We start from the raw sequence: 18,742 nt of genomic DNA, 5'->3' as shown, positions 1-18,742 counted from the left end.
TTAAATTTTCATTGTTATGCAGATGATACCCAGCTTTATCTATCCATGAAGCCAGAGGACACACACGAATTAGCTAAACTGCAGGATTGTCTTACAGACATAAAGACATGGATGACCTCTAATTTCCTGCTTTTAAACTCAGATAAAACTGAAGTTATTGTACTTGGCCCCACAAATCTTAGAAACATGGTGTCTAACCAGATCCTTACTCTGGATGGCATTACCCTGACCTCTAGTAATACTGTGAGAAATCTTGGAGTCATTTTGATCAGGATATGTCATTCAATGCGCATATTAAACATATATGTAGGACTGCTTTTTTGCATTTGCGCAATATCTCTAAAATTAGAAAGGTCTTGTCTCAGAGTGATGCTGAAAAACTAATTCATGCATTTATTTCCTCTAGGCTGGACTATTGTAATTCATTATTATCAGGTTGTCCTAAAAGTTCCCTGAAAAGCCTTCAGTTAATTCAAATGCTGCAGCTAGGGTACTGACAGGGACTGGAAGGAGAGAGCATATCTCACCCATATTGGCCTCTCTTCATTGGCTTCCTGTTAATTCTAGAATAGAATTTAAAATTCTTCTTCTTACTTATAAGGTTTTGAATAATCAGGTCCCATCTTATCTTAGGGACCTCATAGTACCATATCACCCCAATAGAGCGCTTCGCTCTCAGACTGCAGGCTTACTTGTAGTTCCTAGGGTTTGTAAGAGTAGAATGGGAGGCAGAGCCTTCAGCTTTCAGGCTCCTCTCCTGTGGAACCAGCTCCCAATTCAGATCAGGGAGATAGACTCCCTCTCTACTTTTAAGATTAGGCTTAAAACTTTCCTTTTTGCTAAAGCTTATAGTTAGGGTTGGATCAGGTGACCCTGAACCATCCCTTAGTTATGCTGCTATAGACTTAGACTGCTGGGGGGTTCCCATGATGCACCCAGTGTTTCTTTCTCTTTTTGCTCTGTATGCACCACTCTGCATTTAATCATTAGTGATTGATCTCTGCTCCCCTCCACAGCATGTCTTTTCCTGGTTCTCTCCCTCAGCCCCAACCAGGCCCAGCAGAAGACTGCCCCTCCCTGAGCCTGGTTCTGCTGGAGGTTTCTTCCTGTTAAAAGGGAGTTTTTTCCTTCCCACTGTTGCCAAGTGCTTGCTCACAGGGGGTCGTTTTGACCGTTGGGGTTTTTTCCGTAATTATTGTATGGCCTTGTCTTACAATATAAAGCGCCTTGGGGCAACTGTTTGTTGTGATTTGGCGCTATATAAATAAAATTGATTTGATTTTTTAACACTGACAGTGTTAATTTAGAGAAATTGTTGGGAGAGTTCCAGTTTGAGTTTACCTTGATGTGGATTCACATTTTCAATGCTACACAGTAAAATCACCAGTGTAAAACTAACACTGACAGTGTTAAATTAACAGACAGTGTTAAATTAATATGGCCAGTGTACATATGGTCCCATTCTGACCAGAGTAGGACCATATGTACACTGTTAGTGTTAATTTATCACTGACAGTGTTAAATTAACACAGCCAGTGTACATATGGACCCACTTTGGGTCCTACTCTGGTCAGAATGGGACCATATGTACACTGTCAGTGTTAATTTAACACTGGTGATTTTACTGTGTAATAATTGCTATTTTAAGATCATCAAGGCTGGGGAGACTGTCAGTAAGGCTAACTGCAGCTGTCAGTTTTTGTTTTCTTTGAGTACTCAAGGAATGACCACATATAACTCTGGGAAAAGAGCACAGCACCAAACTGGAATTTTTTCCAACGATTTTGCGCACATAGTACACTGTTATGTAGTTATATGGAAAATTACAGGTAGTGACAAAATAAAATAGTAGGTGTGCTTGTGTTGATCGCCCATAGACGTGTTGATCATGAAATTAGGCATGGTCAGGTCTAGAGGCGTGGTCAGGTGTAGAGCCAGGCGGATTGCGATCATGAGGCAACAGACTACAAATGCACCCATATGCCACCAAAAATCTGACTGAAAGTTGATCGCAAAGTTTTCCTGTAATTTATACACTCCAGTTTTTAGGTACGCCTTACACAGGTGGGTACACAATGCGCGTACACCCTGCATGTCCACAAGGGAGCGCATTAGTGCTCATTATCATCAATCATCAAACTCTAATAAACCTGAAATGAAAAGAAAAATATACAAAAGCACAATCTTGTAAAAAAAAGACAGCATTTCTGCAAACTGTGCAATATGTAGATGGACACACCCCAAATTCATTTGCATAATGTGCAGCAGATTGTTAGATTGTATTTTGTTTGTTTAAATATGTATTTTGCTTTGGCATTAAAAATGAATCCTTGCCCAAACAATTCAATCCAAGAACCAGAACCTCAGGGAAATGACGGATAAACATTCAGAAAGAGTAAAGAAGAATAGCGCCACCTAAAGGCAACCTTAACTCTGCCTGTTTGTTGTGAACTAGAAGATTTGTTGTTGTCCTTGTAATTTTTTTTTTTTCCTTTCAAATTCATATTTGTGTCCTTTCAGACATGATTTTTAAATGCAAATTTGTACATTTTGTACTAAAGATTTTGTTGCCATACTCCTAAATAACTGTGCCTCTACCGAGCCCCACTCAGAAGAAATCAGCCAGAGCCACCGCTGGTGACCCGCACAATATTCTCCCCTTGAAATAAAAGTCTATGTGTTTGGGTGTGAACTTTCTACGTGTGTCTGTATCTTACCTTTCCCATCCCTGGGTTCTCTTTGACTTTGGACACAGCCCGCAGCAGGCATGGCGGGGCAGGTGGTGGCGAGACCTGCAGGATCCCGCTGAAGTTGGTGGGGTAGATGGAGGGTTCTTGAGGGTGGATCAGTGAAGGCTGCTGCTTCTTTCGCTTGGAGGACAGATTCAGCTTCTGAGCTGCCCTGGAAGAGATTTAAAAAAGAAAAGTTTGAAGGTTGAAGTGAAGCTTAGAACCAAACATGAGCCAAAAATCGTCTGCATAAGGAACCTTTTTTTGTTTGTTTGTTTGCTCCAAAGTTAGCCTGACCATTTTTCAGCATATGCTGCAAAACCCTTCGAAATCACACAGTGAAAGTATAATATAAAGGTTAACAAGCTCCTTTGAGTTTGCCAAAGCAAACAAAGTCAGCAGGAAAGCTGCTCTTCGCCAAGACTTCCGACCATTACTCGCTCCAAATCTGCTTTCTTCACCAACTCCCAGCTCGCGCTCCCCTACCAGGCCGGCTAATGCTGCAGCCTCCATCCTCTCCACACAAACTCCACAACTACCCTCAGCCTCGTCACGCGTCCAGTACAACTCGTCGGGATAGAAATGCACAACAAATGCATGAATTCTGCTTGAAAATATGCAAAAGTGTCACAGACAGATGAAGACTGCTGCAGCAGGAACGTCAGTCGTGTCGGGAAGTAAATCTGCATTACGACTCGCTGCCATATGTTTGCTTTAAGATCATTGTTGAGTTCTCACTGGTTGATGGTGGTGCACTCTCTCGAGATCTTATTGGTCTATAGTGGGACAAACGGCTGGCTGAGCACTCCTGCCTTGCTGACATCTTGTAACTGAATCCAGTTTTTTTGCCAGGCCTCTCATTAAAATCCGCTGCCATCCTGCTCTCTTTTGTTCTAGAGTTGCGGCTGAGAAGACAAGGACTTGGTCACAGAGCCAAATGTGCCATTTCCTCCTCCATGGCAGCAGTACCTCTCCCTCAGCCTGCAGGGAATCCAGCCAGACTTGGTTCCAGGTAAGGCATCGCCCGGGATCAGTTACCGCTTCGCCTCATGGAGATATTCAAGGTCATGGAGGAAAGTAATACTGCAATGAATTTCAAATGCTCTCAGAGAAATACACCAGGGGAAACAGAGTGACACAAAGAATGGGGGAAGAAGAAAAAAATTGGCCTGAGTGAACAATAGTGGCACAGAAAGAGATTTGAGAAAGAAAAGAAGCAGACCACATTTTAAAAAAAGGAAAGATCGACATCACTGGGCATCTTGATGTGAGCTGATGATGGCATTTCCACGAAAGCAGAACTGTTCCAATTCAGAAATGCCATTTTTCTTACTACTTCTGCACGTTTCTGATGCAGTGAGGAGGTTTCTCACTACCAACCACACCTGCTCCTAATTCATCATCAATCTTGCATCCACTAACCATCCAGCAGGTGGCATTTATCTGAATTATATGCCAGTTTATTTTTGATGAGTTATACGTAAGGATTGCATGGTATCACATTTGTATGTCCAATGCAATACAGATACTGAAATCTTCAGTATTTGCGGATAGCGATACCAATCTGATACATTTTTTCCTATCTTAAATCAACTACTATATTTTCAAAAAAATGCAGCATGATGTGGGAATATATATATATATATATATATATATATATATATATATATATATATATATATATATATATATATATATATACACACACACACACACACACTCAACAAAAATATAAATGCAACACTTTTGGTTTTGCTCCCATTTTGTATGAGATGAACTCAAAGATCTAAAACTTTTTCCCTCAAATATTGTTCACAAACCAGTCTAAATCTGTGATAGTGAGCACTTCTCCTTTGCTGAGATAATCCATCCCACCTCACAGGTGTGCCATATCAAGATGCTGATTACACACCATGATTAGTGCACAGGTGTGCCTTAGACTGCCCACAATAAAAGGCCACTCTGAAAGGTGCAGTTTTGTTTTATTGGGGGGGGATACCAGTCAGTATCTGGTGTGACCACCATTTGCCTCTCCTTCGCATAGAGTTGATCAGGTTGTCAATTGTGGCCTGTGGAATGTTGGTCCACTCCTCTTCAATGGCTGTGCGAAGTTGCTGGATACTGGCAGGAACTGGTACACGCTGTCGTATACGCCGGTCCAGAGCATCCCAAACATGCTCAATGGGTGACATATCCGGTGAGTATTCCGGCCATGCAAGAACTGGGACATTTTCAGCTTCCAAAAATTGTGTACAGATCCTTGCAACATGGGGCCGTGCATTATCCTGCTGCAACATGAGGTGATGTTCTTGGATGTATGGCACAACAATGGGCCTCAGGATCTTGTCACGGTATCTCTGTGCATCCAAAATGCCATCAATAAAATGCACCTGTGTTCTTCGTCCATAAGAGACGCCTGCCCATACCATAACCCCACCGCCACCATGGGCCACTCGATCCACAACATTGACATCAGAAAACTGCTCACCCACACGATGCCACACACGCTGTCTGCCGTCTGCCCTGAACAGTGTGAACCGGGATTCATTCGTGAAGAGAACACCTCTCCAACGTGCCAAACACCAGCAAATGTGAGCATTTGCCCACTCAAGTCGGTTACGACGACGAACTGGAGTCAGGTCGAGACCCCGATGAGGACGACGAGCATGCAGGTGAGCTTCCCTGAGACAGTTTCTGACAGTTTGTGCAGAAAATCTTTGGTTATGCAAACCAATTGTTTCAGCAGCTGTCCGAGTGGCTGGTCTCAGACGATCTTGGAGATGAACATGCTGGATGTGGAGGTCCTGGGCTGGTGTGGTTACACGTGGTCTGCGGTTGTGTTGCTGGTTGGATGTACTGCCAAATTCTCTGAAACGCCTTTGGAGATGGCTTATGGTAGAGAAATGAACATTCAATACACGAGCAACAGCTCTGTTTGACATTCCTGCTGTCAGCATGCCAATTGCACGCTCCCTCAAATCTTGCGACATCTGTGGCATTGTGCTGTGTGATAAAACTGCACCTTTCAGAGTGGCCTTTTATTGTGAGCAGTCTAAGGCACACCTGTGCACTAATCATGGTGTCTAATCAGCATCTTGATATGGCACACCTGTGAGGTGGGATGGATTATCTCAGCAAAGGAGAAGTGCTCACTATCACAGATTTAGACTGGTTTGTGAACAATATTTGAGGGAAATGGTGATATTGTGTATGTGGAAAAAGTTTTAGATCTTTGACTTCATCTCATACAAAATGGGAGCAAAACCAAAAGTGTTGCGTTTATATTTTTGTTGAGTGTGTGTGTGTGTGTGTGTGTGTGTATATATATATATATATATATATATATATATATATATATATATATATATATATATATTGCATTGGAATCTAAGCTGCATTTATTTTTGAAGCTCATATTTCAGAAGAATTCAAGAAAAACATTTTGTAACAGTATGGAAACACCATTCAGCCACTTGCTTCCCTAAAGAACATAGGCTAAATATCATCAATGTAGCATTTGTTTCCACTACACTGAAAACGTGCTGTGATTTTTGTTGTTTTTGTTTGTTTGTTTGTATGTTTTGTACCATTTAACATATTTCAGAATATACGTCATAGGACTTCCCAAACTAGTTTTTTTTTTTTTACTGGATTAATACTCAAGAAAATAGTATAAAAAAATAATATCAAAAATACTTTGATAGCCAAGCTGTCTAACAAAATGTCAACTCAAACAGCAAAATAAATACTCTGCATGTCTGATGGAAAACATGCAAAGACCACAACACCACCCTGATGTCCAATAGATCAGAATTTGTTTCTTTGTTTGTTTGTTTTTCCCAATATTTGATCCAGTAACCAGTGTGACCAATATTGGACTGATACCAATCCAAAAATCCCTATTCACAAGATGACGGCATTCATTGTTTTTGCGTTACTGTGTTGATAAATTGGAAGGGATGGACTCCTCTGTCTATCTGTTGTTTATCTGTCTGTCTGTTTCTCTCTACCTGTCTGTCATCCTGCAATCACATTTTACAAGGTGCATTACAATAAGGCACAAGACTTCAGCATGTTCAGTGTTACTGTCCTGTCTGGATGAAGACGCCACAGGAGCTTTTCTTTCTTTTCAGCCAGTGCACCGTCCCTGCTATGCCTGTGCACGGTTACTTCAACCTGAAACTTGGCTCGCTCAGTTTGGCTGTGACAACGTTCGAACTGTTGGACAGCCAACAACCGCCCGTATGTCTGCGTGTTTTAATGATCAGCAGCAGCATCGATTTTCATGTGTTGCATGCAGGTGCAGCACACACACACAGTGCATAAACACCACATACGTAAGTAAGAGTGAAATAAAATGCTTTTCTTGCAATTTGGTGAAACTGACACTTTGGTTTGCATGTTGAAACGAAGGTTGCACGAACGGTGAACCAAACAGATGCAATTAGTGATCAGAGCCTGAGCTAGCTTGTTAGTCCCGGTCTAGGCTCCTGCAGACAGAACTGGGCGGACTGCTGCCTAAACGCAACCCGCCCATCTCCCCTCTCCCTGCATCCTGGAGTGACAACCCCTCCACCCCCTCCTCTCCACTGCACGCCCCCCCTGCAGCGACAACCCAAGCGCAAAATCAGGGAACACACTGTCGGCTGATGGAATAATTATTACGACCAAGGAGGCTACAGGAGGAGCTTCTCCCCGGGGAGGCTGCCGAGGTGTGATAGCATGTGACTGAAAGAAATAAGGCGAATGGAGAGAAGAGGACCTAATGCAGAGCGCACGTGGCCGTGCAACAGTGTGAATTCACATTTATGGGGAGCATCCACAGCACATTTATTTCATGACAAAGGTTTGTGTTTTCTGCACCTCAGCAAAGACACAGAAGAAGCATAAAATGAAAGATGAGTAAGAGCTCGAGATTTGATTCACGTTTGTGAATCAAAGGCGTAAAAGCAAAGTAGGAAAAAAGGATGATGTTGCTGTTTTGCCACTTTCATGCTCTCTCTCTCTCTCTCTCTCTCTCTCTCTCTCTCTGCCTCACCCAGCTACTACTCGCACAAATTAGAAAAATGCACAGATGTTCCTGTTTGTTGCACAACTTGAGTTTGCATTCAGTTTTCTACATTCTGGTATTTTTGATGCTTTAAACAAAAGCAACATGCACCAAAAGGAAAACACTGCAGGTGTACTTACAGCTCTTTCCAATCCATTATCTAGTTCATAGTCAAAAACCACACAACTGATGGAGTCCAGCTTTGTGATCCATGTGTGCGTCGCTGCTGCCGCTGTCCATCACTTCCACGCTGGATACGCCGGCACAGTCGCCGAGACCGGGGGGCGAGGCGGGGCTGCTCACGAGTCCAGGCACGGGGGTCCTTTTTGCTGTGGGCACAATCATCGAGGTTCCACTTGATTTCACAGTGGTTTGTAAGAAGCTGGAGAGCTGGAAGGAGGAGGAGGAGGAGGAGGAGGCGTGGGAGTCGCCGGATGGAGGTGACTAGAGAAGAGGAGCAGGAGTAATGACAGCTTCTTAGGATGAGGAGAGGGAGGAGCTCACCCTCTGATCTTCTCCTCACCAGCAAAACTTCAGCAGCAACAGCTTGTTCTCCGGCTCTCCTGCTTTCCTCTTTTCTGTCTCGTCCAGTTGTGCATTCATGTTTTCATCCGCTGTGACAGGCTGCGGGTTCTCCCCGGAATCTCCGCAAGCTTCCAGCCAGGAGTCAGAGATGGAGAGGAGGAGAACCGGCACCCCTGGTTGGTCTTGAAGACTTCCCCGGTGTAGGCTGAGAAGGAGGAGTATTCCTACTCCTGCTCCACCTCCATCAGAGAAATGCTGGCAGGCGCATTCCCTCTCTCTCTCTCTTTCTCTCTCTCTCTCTCTCTCTCTTCCCCCCACCCAGTCCCTTTTCCCTCCAACGACCAGACGAGGTGTCGATTGCTGGCTGCTCGCGGTGCAATTTGCCAACGCTCCCTATCTCTGTGTACGCACGCTCGTGCGCGCCCTGGCGCACGTCACATGAATACTTAATGCGTGCAGGAGCCCTCTCTTCTTTTAGGGCCCCCGCACTTCAAACAGATTTGGTTAGTATGCCTATAGTGCACACGTGCACGAGCCCACGTGCACGAGCCCACGTGCACGGCGGTGTTGTGGGCCTTTGTTGGAAGATGTAATTAGGCAGATAAATGATTATTAATCAGGAGTGGCAAGCAGATAAGGAAGGATATACTTAAGAGATTGAGCAGGAAGGTTTTAAAAAAAGGAGAGAGGGAGAGCAGACAATGAACAGATCCTCAGATTGATGCTCAGCCAGTAAGAAAGAGTGCAGTCAGTCATTGGTCAAGGGTAAAAAGGGGAATGAAAGGCATGTGAGTAGGCGAGCACCGGGGTGAGAGCAGCCTGTATTCCCCGGGCTGCCAATTTACCAGTAAAGCCCTTTCAGCCCGTGATCATCCAGCCTTGTTTGAAAGGCTGCTGCTCGGGCTGCAGAGCGCCGACTGCAACACAGCAGCAGACAGAGTGGGTGTGAGACTCCAACAGATGAAAGTGCATTCAGCACAAACACACTGCGCGCTCTCTCAGCCTCTGCTTCTGGCACAGTGCCCCTCATGTGAACTCTGCTGCATTCAATTCTGAGGCAAAAAAAAAAAAAAAAAAAAAAAACAAACCAAACCCAACAGCGCCTACCACTTTGGAATCCGCAGTACAGTAATGAAGCAGTTTGATAGATCACATGACCTTTACCTTCGTCCTTCTGCACGCTTAGCTCTGCTGTTTTTTTTTTTGCAGTATAATTTGCCTGGGGTGGGCTTGTTTTTTAAAGTGCACGAGCCAAACTCCCGATGCTCGCCTTGTCGTGTCCCGAGTCCCTTTGCATCAACACCCGCGACTGTCAAAGAGGACAGAAAGGGTTTGAAATCTGCAGTATTCCACAAAAAAATATACAAATGCGCATCCTGACAAAAGTTTAATCTGCCTCAGCAATGCTGCAAATTTGATTTTGTGTGGTTGAGCCCAATTAAAACCCTTTAAGTAAAATTCACATTCTATTTGTAACATTGAAATATTGCGAGTGACTGCAGTATTTCAGGGGTTTCCCACATCTTGCATTCTACACAATTTTTTATGTAGTGATTAAAGATGCCCCAAATTGTACAAATTTTACTGCTGATTGATGGAGGCGGCAAAATATCTAAATATAAATAAAAATAGATGCAGCCGATGAGGACATACTACACACATCAGGGTCCAGCAGTATTGTATCAGAAATGGTACCAAAGTGATTTGATTTTAAGACCTCGATTTTTTCCTTTTCTCCATTTTGTGCTCCAGCTTTAAAGGCAAAATGCAATTATAGAACTGTTCATGTCTTCCGGTCCACCTGGAGCAAGATCTCAATAACTGCCCAGTAGATTTCCTGTACTTCAAGTATGTTAGCACCAGATCCTGGAATGAGTTCTGTCATAAGAAGTTAGTCACAAACAGTGACTTTCTCAGCTCATGTTAGAACCTTTGTTTCTGTTGTGATATGTGACCACACACCATGTCAATTGTAAGGTGGTTGAAAAATTATATACTGGTTGCTTTAACACAGGATACAAATCTGATCAGATATATCTGATCAATATATCAGGGAAGGTGATGGTCGAGTGGTTAAGGCGTTGGGCTTGAGACCAGAAGATCCTCGGTTCAAATCCCAGCCTGACTGGAAAATCACTGAGGGCCCTTGGGTAAGGTCCTTAATCCCCTATTGCAGCACCCTCACATATGAATGTGAGGCATTATTATAAAGTGCTTTGAGCATCTGGTGCAGGTGGAAAAGCGCTATATTAATGCAATATTAAATCTGTATAATATCAAAGTCAATTTTACAATTTTGGTATCAACAGTTGCAGAAACAAGTTTTTTTTTTTTCTCTCTTTTGCAGATTCTTCTTCTTCAAAATTGTAAATTGTAAAATTGTAACTTACACATGGGTCAAAATTTTAAAACGCTCCAATCATGTTGAAAGCTATACCACATTATTTTTCTGATCATAACGATTCCAACAAGGTATATTTTGGACAATCTATGACTGAATATTCTGAAGTTATGGGATAAAAACAGCAAAAATGGTGACAAAGGTCAATTTCAGTTTGTACACGGGTCAAAAGTTAAAGTTGCTTCAATTTTGTTAAAAGGTGATGCAAATTATTGGTTGGAATAAAAGGATTAATAAATTGAATAGTTCTGACTGTGTTGAATGCTTCTGACTGTGTTGAATGCTTGGTCTCCAAAGCAAAAGTCAAACAAGGTCGGTGTCCATTGGATTCTATGATGTATGACGTATGTTACCCTGTAACATGATAACAGCATGATACATGGTGCAAACTACTCCTTTTAAAAATGCTATTAATTTAACCAATAATTTGCATAATTTGTTACCAAAATTTTAGTTTAATTTTTGACCCCTGTACAAACTGAAACTGAACTCTGTCACCATTCTTGTTGTTTCATAGATAGTCCAAACTATACATTTTTGGAATCTTTACAATCAGACAAATAATGTGGTATAATTTTCAATATGACTGGAACATTTTTATATTTTGACCCCTATGTAATTCTTCAATTGACCCCTATGTGGCTGCCTATTGAAACTTCAAGTGGCCCGTCGGTTTTTTCAAAAGAGTAATATCTATGGTGTACTTTGCCAAATTTGGTGCTTGTATCACCATTTGAAGGATTCCTCCGTAAATATTCTGTTAACTGCTGCACTAATAGACATTCTGACAAATGTGGGTGATTGTGGTGGATGTTTTGTCAGGTCCAGCTGAGATTGTGGTGGTTTCTCACAAAGCTGCTGCATTGTACATTGTAGTAACAGCGCTGCAGTGGGTGTCGTGACTACGTGGTCAAATCATCATGGCGGTTCACCTTATAAATTTTGGAAACCATTGGCGAGAGAAACTGGATGCCACAACATTTGATGTAGTTGGTGGCTATTTCACATCCATGGTTGGACCAGCCTCCTTCATATGAACAAGGTCAGACCATCCACACCACAACCATTACACTTTGGAGAGGTTATTGATTATTTGGTCAGTTTGCATCCAGATATATCCTTCCAACTGATGATGATCATTGTAAGGTTTACTTCAGACTCTAGGATCATTAGGAAAACTGATCCTGAGATTAAGTTATAAGGAAAGCCATCCTCAGTCATAGGCCTAGAAGACAATGCTAATGTGAACATTGGTCACCCCGACGCTTGTTTTTGTCATGCCTTTTGCTGCCTTTCACCGCGAGTCTGTTCCTTTATTTATCAAAATGAAACAGTAACAGGGAACAGATGGGTTGGAACTGTGCAGATAGCCCTTCAGCTCCATCACTGCCCTCCTTTGAACAGACTGCTCAGACAGATAATGATTGAAATATGAATAAATAAGCTAAAGGGAGACAAGTATTGTGTTTTTTAAGAAAAGAGAAGAAATCTAGATTTTGACCTCATCTATGGTGAAAGTGAGGGAGGAAGACAAGAGAAAGGAGGAGGAGGGACAATCTTCAAAGCTTCTCTTTGGCCGGCTGTCAATAAAGGCTTTGCGAGCTTTGTCAAACTAACAAGAGAAATAACTACACCCCAGAGAATTATTAGTCAGTGCATCCATTAGTTTGTGCAAATTTGTCTCTGTGCACTGCACCAACACCACAGGTCTTTAGGTATGACTGCTCTGTGGCTAATTACCATGTTGGCCACATTTACTAGCCTTGACATTTCCATTCTGTGAGTCCCCTTTTTTTGTCCAGAGACAAGATACGGCTGCTCTGGCCGTACGTGCAGTGATCAGATCACTGGGTCTGATATCGCACTGCCTCCCACTTTACACCCCCCCCCACCCCCCCCTTCCCAACACACACAGTGTTTCTGCTGCACACTGTTGCTGATTAGGGGTGAGCGGAGCTCTTCATTAATGGAGGTGGGAATACTGGACTCCAGCCAGCTTCAGCGCCAAGCAGTGATGATGAATACAGCACAATGAGACTGGCGGGCAACTGAACATTTCAGGAATGCACAACCCACATGCTAAACTGACTAATTCATCATCCCAAGTAACCAACTTGACTAGGAAGAAGTCGTGATGCATAGTGGACTATCCATCCATGAATGTGTCAGCAGCCATTATGCCATATCACAGGAACCACTGGTGGTACTGTCTTTATTTTGGTGTCAAATTACAATCCAGATGTATGCTTCTATAGGCTGTACTGAGCATTACTAGCGTAATAGCTGAAAACACAAAGGAAATTCTCCCATGCCTCTGATCAGTGACCTCAAGTGTCTATTTGCTCCAGAAACACACTGCTTGAAAATGACCCCAGATCCTTGTTTTAACTTTTCATTCCAAATGAAATGAGCACTGGCTGTATCTCAAGAACTACTAAAACTAGAAACCAAATGCTGCCCAAGTTTCTATTTGATCCAATTGAAAGTTTTTCCTGAAAATATCCAAAAATTATCCAGATTTGCGCTTTTATACCAAATGACCGATCGCTGCATTTCAGGTCCACTGAAGACATAAACTTAAAGGTGCAATTAATGACTTTTGCCACAAGATAAAATAAAGCTTCCCTCCTCGGCCACTCCTCTTCAACCCTCCGTCCTCTGCATCGAAAATCAAGTACATAGACTCTGTGGGCTCTTTGCAACATGTGTTGTTGGGAAAATTTACCTGAATGGGAATTGTGTGATAGTTTATTTTGAGTAGATACAAACACATGACACATCAAAGGAAAAATCTGAATTAGTGCATTGAGAAAGACAGTCAACGCCCTCATCCACAGGTGTCACTGAATGGTTTGATGACTATGAAAGTGATTAATCCCATGCTATGTTCTTTACAGTCACCAGATCACAACCCTGTGGAACACCTGTAAGAGATTTTGGACCCACATGTTAGACACCACCATTATCAAAACACTAAATGAGAGAATATCTTTCAATTAAATGGTGTTCTATTCCTCTTCAAAAGTCAAAAAAGCTGTTCTGGCAGTGGTTCAATACCTTACTGAGACAGTTTGTTTTTCTTTTGTTAGGGTGCCTGTATATGGACATAATGCCATGATGTTGCATGCTGGAGCCACTGCCAAACTGAAACACATGACTGATTACACTGAACATATGTTGACATATTAGGTAAGGTGCTATGTTTTTGTGTCAAGATACATAATCAATAGGAAACCCCCTTCCAGCAAAAATCACTACAGACTGTCTTATTGATGGGCTGCCCCAGACACGCTCAAACAGCCCCGTGCCCCAAAGGTGTGCAAGAATACCATAAATCTACCATCTGAGCATTCTGAAGAGTAGGAAAAAAACAGGTTTTGGTTTCGTCACCAGACTGTGCAGGAAATGTTGGATTAAACATAATCTGCATACATGTAGCAGAGCAGGTGGCTCTATGGGTTAGAAATTAGAGTGTGGGGTTCGATTGCATGTCTTGAGTCACACTACGTGTCTATATCCTTGGACAAGGCATTTCATCTGCATTGTTCCAGTCCACCCAGCTGGTTGGGGGAGGCACCTGTCATGGACTGGCGTTCTGGCGTTCATAGACCCTCATTTGCTTCACGCTGCAGTATTTGAGGATAAGCACCCGACCGATGGGCCTCAGGGCCTGTATGGGGCTTATCTCTTCTTACTGGTCCTAATGTCCATGATCATGTGTCACACATTTAGATTTGCTGGTAATTTAAGCCACTCACTCACTACACGATGATACAACACAATCACGTCTTATCACTGTTACACAGCACCGCATCAGTGTAATACAGAAACATATTTCACAAAAAAAAACACAGAACACAGTGTACACACAACCGTGCAACACCATCTTTGTAGCGCTTCACAGGTTCTCCCACAAGCAGAGCTCCATTGTGAAAGAGACATAAATATGCAATGAGGTCAGATTCTGTTCAACAGTCACAAAGCTATAATTATTTCCTGTTAGATTAGTTCCTGCACACATAAGCATCTGCACTGCACCGAATTGCCAAGTGTGCACAGAAAGTTGCGACAAAAAAAAACACATCCTGCAAAATAGACATTTATGTGAATCATAACAAACATGGAAATACATTTACTGAGCACAGAAAACAAAATTTGTTTGCTGAGAGAAACATGCATATGCATGTGCAACTTTCCCAATGGCCCCATTTAAAAATAAATAAATAAAGAAATAATAATAATAATAATACTTTTGGGCTTTCAACAGAAATGTGCATCTCCATTTCCTACAGTCTTTATGGTAGTTCAGTAGACTTTGGCCACAGGTGCATGTGCGTAAGTATATTTTTCCTTTCCTTTCCTTATTTTGCTTGGATGCAAATGTGTGTATGTGAGCACATGCACCTGTGTACCCCTTTATGCGTCTCTCCATTTGTCATCACACCTGTGTAACAGCGTGCAATGTGCATTATGATGTAATATGGGAATTACACCACTGGCTGCATCACAGAAGCTTTGAACATGCTTCATCTGCTGTATTGTGGCTGATTTCACCGCTGCACACACCTTGCAATAACACTTGCGTTTCTGTGTAGTCGTGGCAAAGTATTTCTTCATAAGCAATTTTAACATCAGCCCGTGCGCCCACATATGATGCAATACCCCGCCATTCAGCGCCGGCAACATGTACACCCACCCACAGAAGATTAACAAGCGAGGTCATGATGGCGATCATTAAGTAAGAGGCAAACCTTCCCGCACCATAAAGTCAGTCAGAATAACTAAAGGAAGATGGGAAAACGTTTGGGTAACCTGAGGCCAACCGTGCGCCGATGTAGTGGTGCAGCTTAGCTAAAAGTTCCATGAAAATTGTTCATTTTGTGATAAAAGCATGGAATTTGGCACACATATTCTAAATAACTAATGTTTATTTTCAGATATGGAGCCATCCTGGAGCTGACCTCTAATGAGCTACAGGGGTCAATTCAATTTCTAGGTCACCAACTTACAACAACGTCGCCCCATGTCACTTTACGCAAAACAATTCAAAACAGTTCAAATGGGTTAAAAAAGCATAATTAAAAGATTAAAACCAAAACACAATAAAAAATAAAGAAAATGCTTCAATTACAAATTAGACCAAACCTTTTCAATTTACTATTTGGAGTTCCAAGATTATGTTCCATTATTACCTTTATAATTCATGTGTATCTGCAGCAAAAACACTGAATCTTAACTTTAACAAGAAAATAAAAAGCTTCAGCTATTTGAACTTTGGTACTTGAAGCTGTAGTACTGAAGACTGGCTACATTCACATTATTGGCTGAAGTGACTCAAATCAGATTCTGTGACAGGCACGTCAAACAAAACACAAATCCAATCTGATGTCAGCCTGCCAGATGAGAATTTTCTTTTCCCTTAGATTTGGGTCACTTGCACCTGTAAAACTTGATCTAGATTGAATCTGGTGACACAATCCACTGTGAGAACGATCAGACTCAATAAAGAATTACACAGGGGTCAAAATTTAAAAATGCTCCAATCGTGTTGAAAAATATACCATATTATTTGTGTGATGATAAAGAATCCAGAAAGGTATAGTTTGGACTATCTATGACTGAATTCCATGGAGTTATGGGGTAACAACAGCAAAATGGTGACTAAGGTCAGTTTCAGTTTGTACAGGGGTCAAAATTTAAAGTTGCTCCAGTTTTGGTAACAAATTATGCAAATTACTGGTTAAGTTAATAGCATTTTTAAAAGGAATAGTTTGCACCATGTATCATGCTGTTATGATGTTACGGGGTAACATGAAAACATGTCATACGTCATACAACCCCTGGCAAAAATGCTTGAATGCTTGGTCGCCAAAGCAAAAGTCAAACAAGGTCGGCGTCCATTGGAGAGGAAAAAAATATGGAATCACTCAATTCTGAGGAAAAAATTATGGAATCACCCTGTAAATTTTCATCCTCAAAACTAACACCTGCATCAAATCAGATCTGCTCATTGACATTGACCCTGTGCCATGACATTGACCCTACGTGTCTTCTTGCAAGGAATGTTTTCGCAGTTTTTGCTCTATGGCAAGATGCATTATCATCTTGAAAAATGATTTCATCATCCCCAAACATCCTTTCAATTGTCCAAAATATCAACATAAACGTGTGCATTTATTGATGATGTAATGACAGCCATCTCCCCAGTGCCTTTACCTGACATGCAGCCCCATATCATCAATGACTGTGGAAATTTACATGTTCTCTTCAGGCAGTCATCTTTATAAATCTCATTGGAACGGCACCAAACAAACGTTCCAGCATCATCACCTTGCCCAATGCAGATTCGAGATTCATCACTGAATATGACTTTCATCCAGTCATCCACAGTCCACGATTGCTTTTCCTTAGCCCATTGTAGCCTTGTTTTTTTTCTGTTTAGGTGTTAATGATGCCTTTTGTTTAGCTTTTCTGTATGTAAATCCCATTTCCATTAGGCGGTTTCTTACAGTTCGGTCACAGACGTTGACTGCAGTTTCCTCACATTCGTTCCTCATTTGTTTTGTTGTGCATTTTTCGATTTTTGAGACATATTGCTTTAAGTTTTCTGTCTTGACGCTTTGATGTCTTCCTTGGTCTACCAGTATGTTTGCCTTTAACAACCTTCTCATGTTTGTATTTGGTCCAGAGTTTAGACACAGCTGACTGTGAACAACCAACATCTTTTGCAGCATTGCATGATGATTTACTCTCTTTTAAGAGTTTGATAATCCTCTCCTTTGTTTCAACTGACATATCTCGTGTTGGAGCCATGATTCATGTCAGTCCACTTGGTGCAACAGCTCTCCAAGGTGTGTTCACTCCTTTTTAGATGCAGACTAACGAGCAGATCTGATATGATGCAGGTGTTAGTTTTGGGGATGAAAATTTACAGGGTGATTCCATAATTTTTTCCTCAGAATTGAGTGATTCCATATTTTTGTCCTCTGCTTGGTCTAAAAAAGTAACCATTACTGACTGCCACAATCTTTTTTCTTGATTTCTTATAGTGTTTCTTAAAGCCAGAAAGTTGCCATTTGAAATGACTTTAGTTTTGTGTCATGTCTGTGATCTGCTTTTTTTCTACAAAATTAAACAACTGAATGAACATCCTCAGAGGCCGGTGATTCCATAATTTTTGCCAGGGGTTGTAGAATCCAATGGACGCCGACCTTGTTTGACTTTTGCTTTGGCGACCAAGCATTCAACACAGTCAGAACTATTTAATTTATTAATCCTTTTATTCCAACCAATAATTTGCATCACCTTTTACCAAAATTGAAGCAACTTTAACTTTTGACTCCTGTACAAACTGAAATTGACCTTTGTCACCATTTTTGCTGTTTTTATCCCATAAATCCAGAATATTCAGTCATAGATAGTCCAAACTATACCTTTTTGGGATCATTATGATCAGACAAATAATGTGGTATAGCTTTCAACATGATTGCAGCATTTTTAATTTTGATCCCTTTGTCATTCTTTATTGACCCCTGTAGCTCATTAGAGGTCAGCTCCAGGATGACTCCATATCTGACAATAAATATTAGTTCATTTGAAATATGTGTGCCAAATTCCATGCTTTTATCACAAAATGAACAATTGTTTTGCTGTGCCGCCGCACTACTGGAGGAACAGGTAGATCATGACGAAGCAGATCCAACCTTCCTGTGTTGCTCTGAGCTTCAGTCTGTTAATGAGTCTGTCTCCTTTCTAACGTTTCCCTGCAATCAAGGGAACACTTGTGTAAACATTCATTTGGTTTCTCTCACTTCCTCTCTCACATTCTTAAAGCACTCAAAGCAACCGAAACCCAAAGCTGTGAACATCTCAAACGCAGCAATTAATCTTGGAATTCACTTCGTTGAAGTGAATTCCAAGCAAAAATGTGCAGTGGGGCTTTGCAGAAAAATTTGTCCACTGAAAGTAGACATGATCCCGTATTTTTAAAATTCCGTTTCAGATTAGCATCAATCAAAAACAGGATCTTTTTGGGTT

The 18,742-nt window shown here is 41.7% G+C and overlaps 1 protein-coding gene and 1 long non-coding RNA gene across 2 annotated transcripts in view; one reads left to right on the top strand and one right to left on the bottom strand.

The window, feature by feature from the left end:
* kif26ab (kinesin family member 26Ab) overlaps positions 1–18,742 on the bottom strand; it is a 230,483-nt gene that overhangs the window by 60,491 nt on the left and 151,250 nt on the right. The window contains exon 5 of the mRNA XM_034194848.1: positions 2,718–2,901. Coding sequence (XP_034050739.1) covers positions 2,718–2,901 — 184 coding nt within the window. The remainder of the gene's footprint in view (positions 1–2,717; positions 2,902–18,742) is intronic.
* On the top strand, positions 16,489–18,056 carry LOC117531732. Its single transcript, XR_004566716.1, has 2 exons — positions 16,489–16,533; positions 17,899–18,056. It is a non-coding gene; the product is annotated as an uncharacterized LOC117531732 (long non-coding RNA).

Source organism: Thalassophryne amazonica, chromosome 19, assembly GCF_902500255.1.
Source record: "Thalassophryne amazonica chromosome 19, fThaAma1.1, whole genome shotgun sequence".
Taxonomy (NCBI): Eukaryota; Metazoa; Chordata; class Actinopteri; order Batrachoidiformes; family Batrachoididae; genus Thalassophryne; species Thalassophryne amazonica.
Note: the sequence above shows the minus strand (reverse complement) of the source record. Positions and strands in the feature narration are given on the sequence as shown.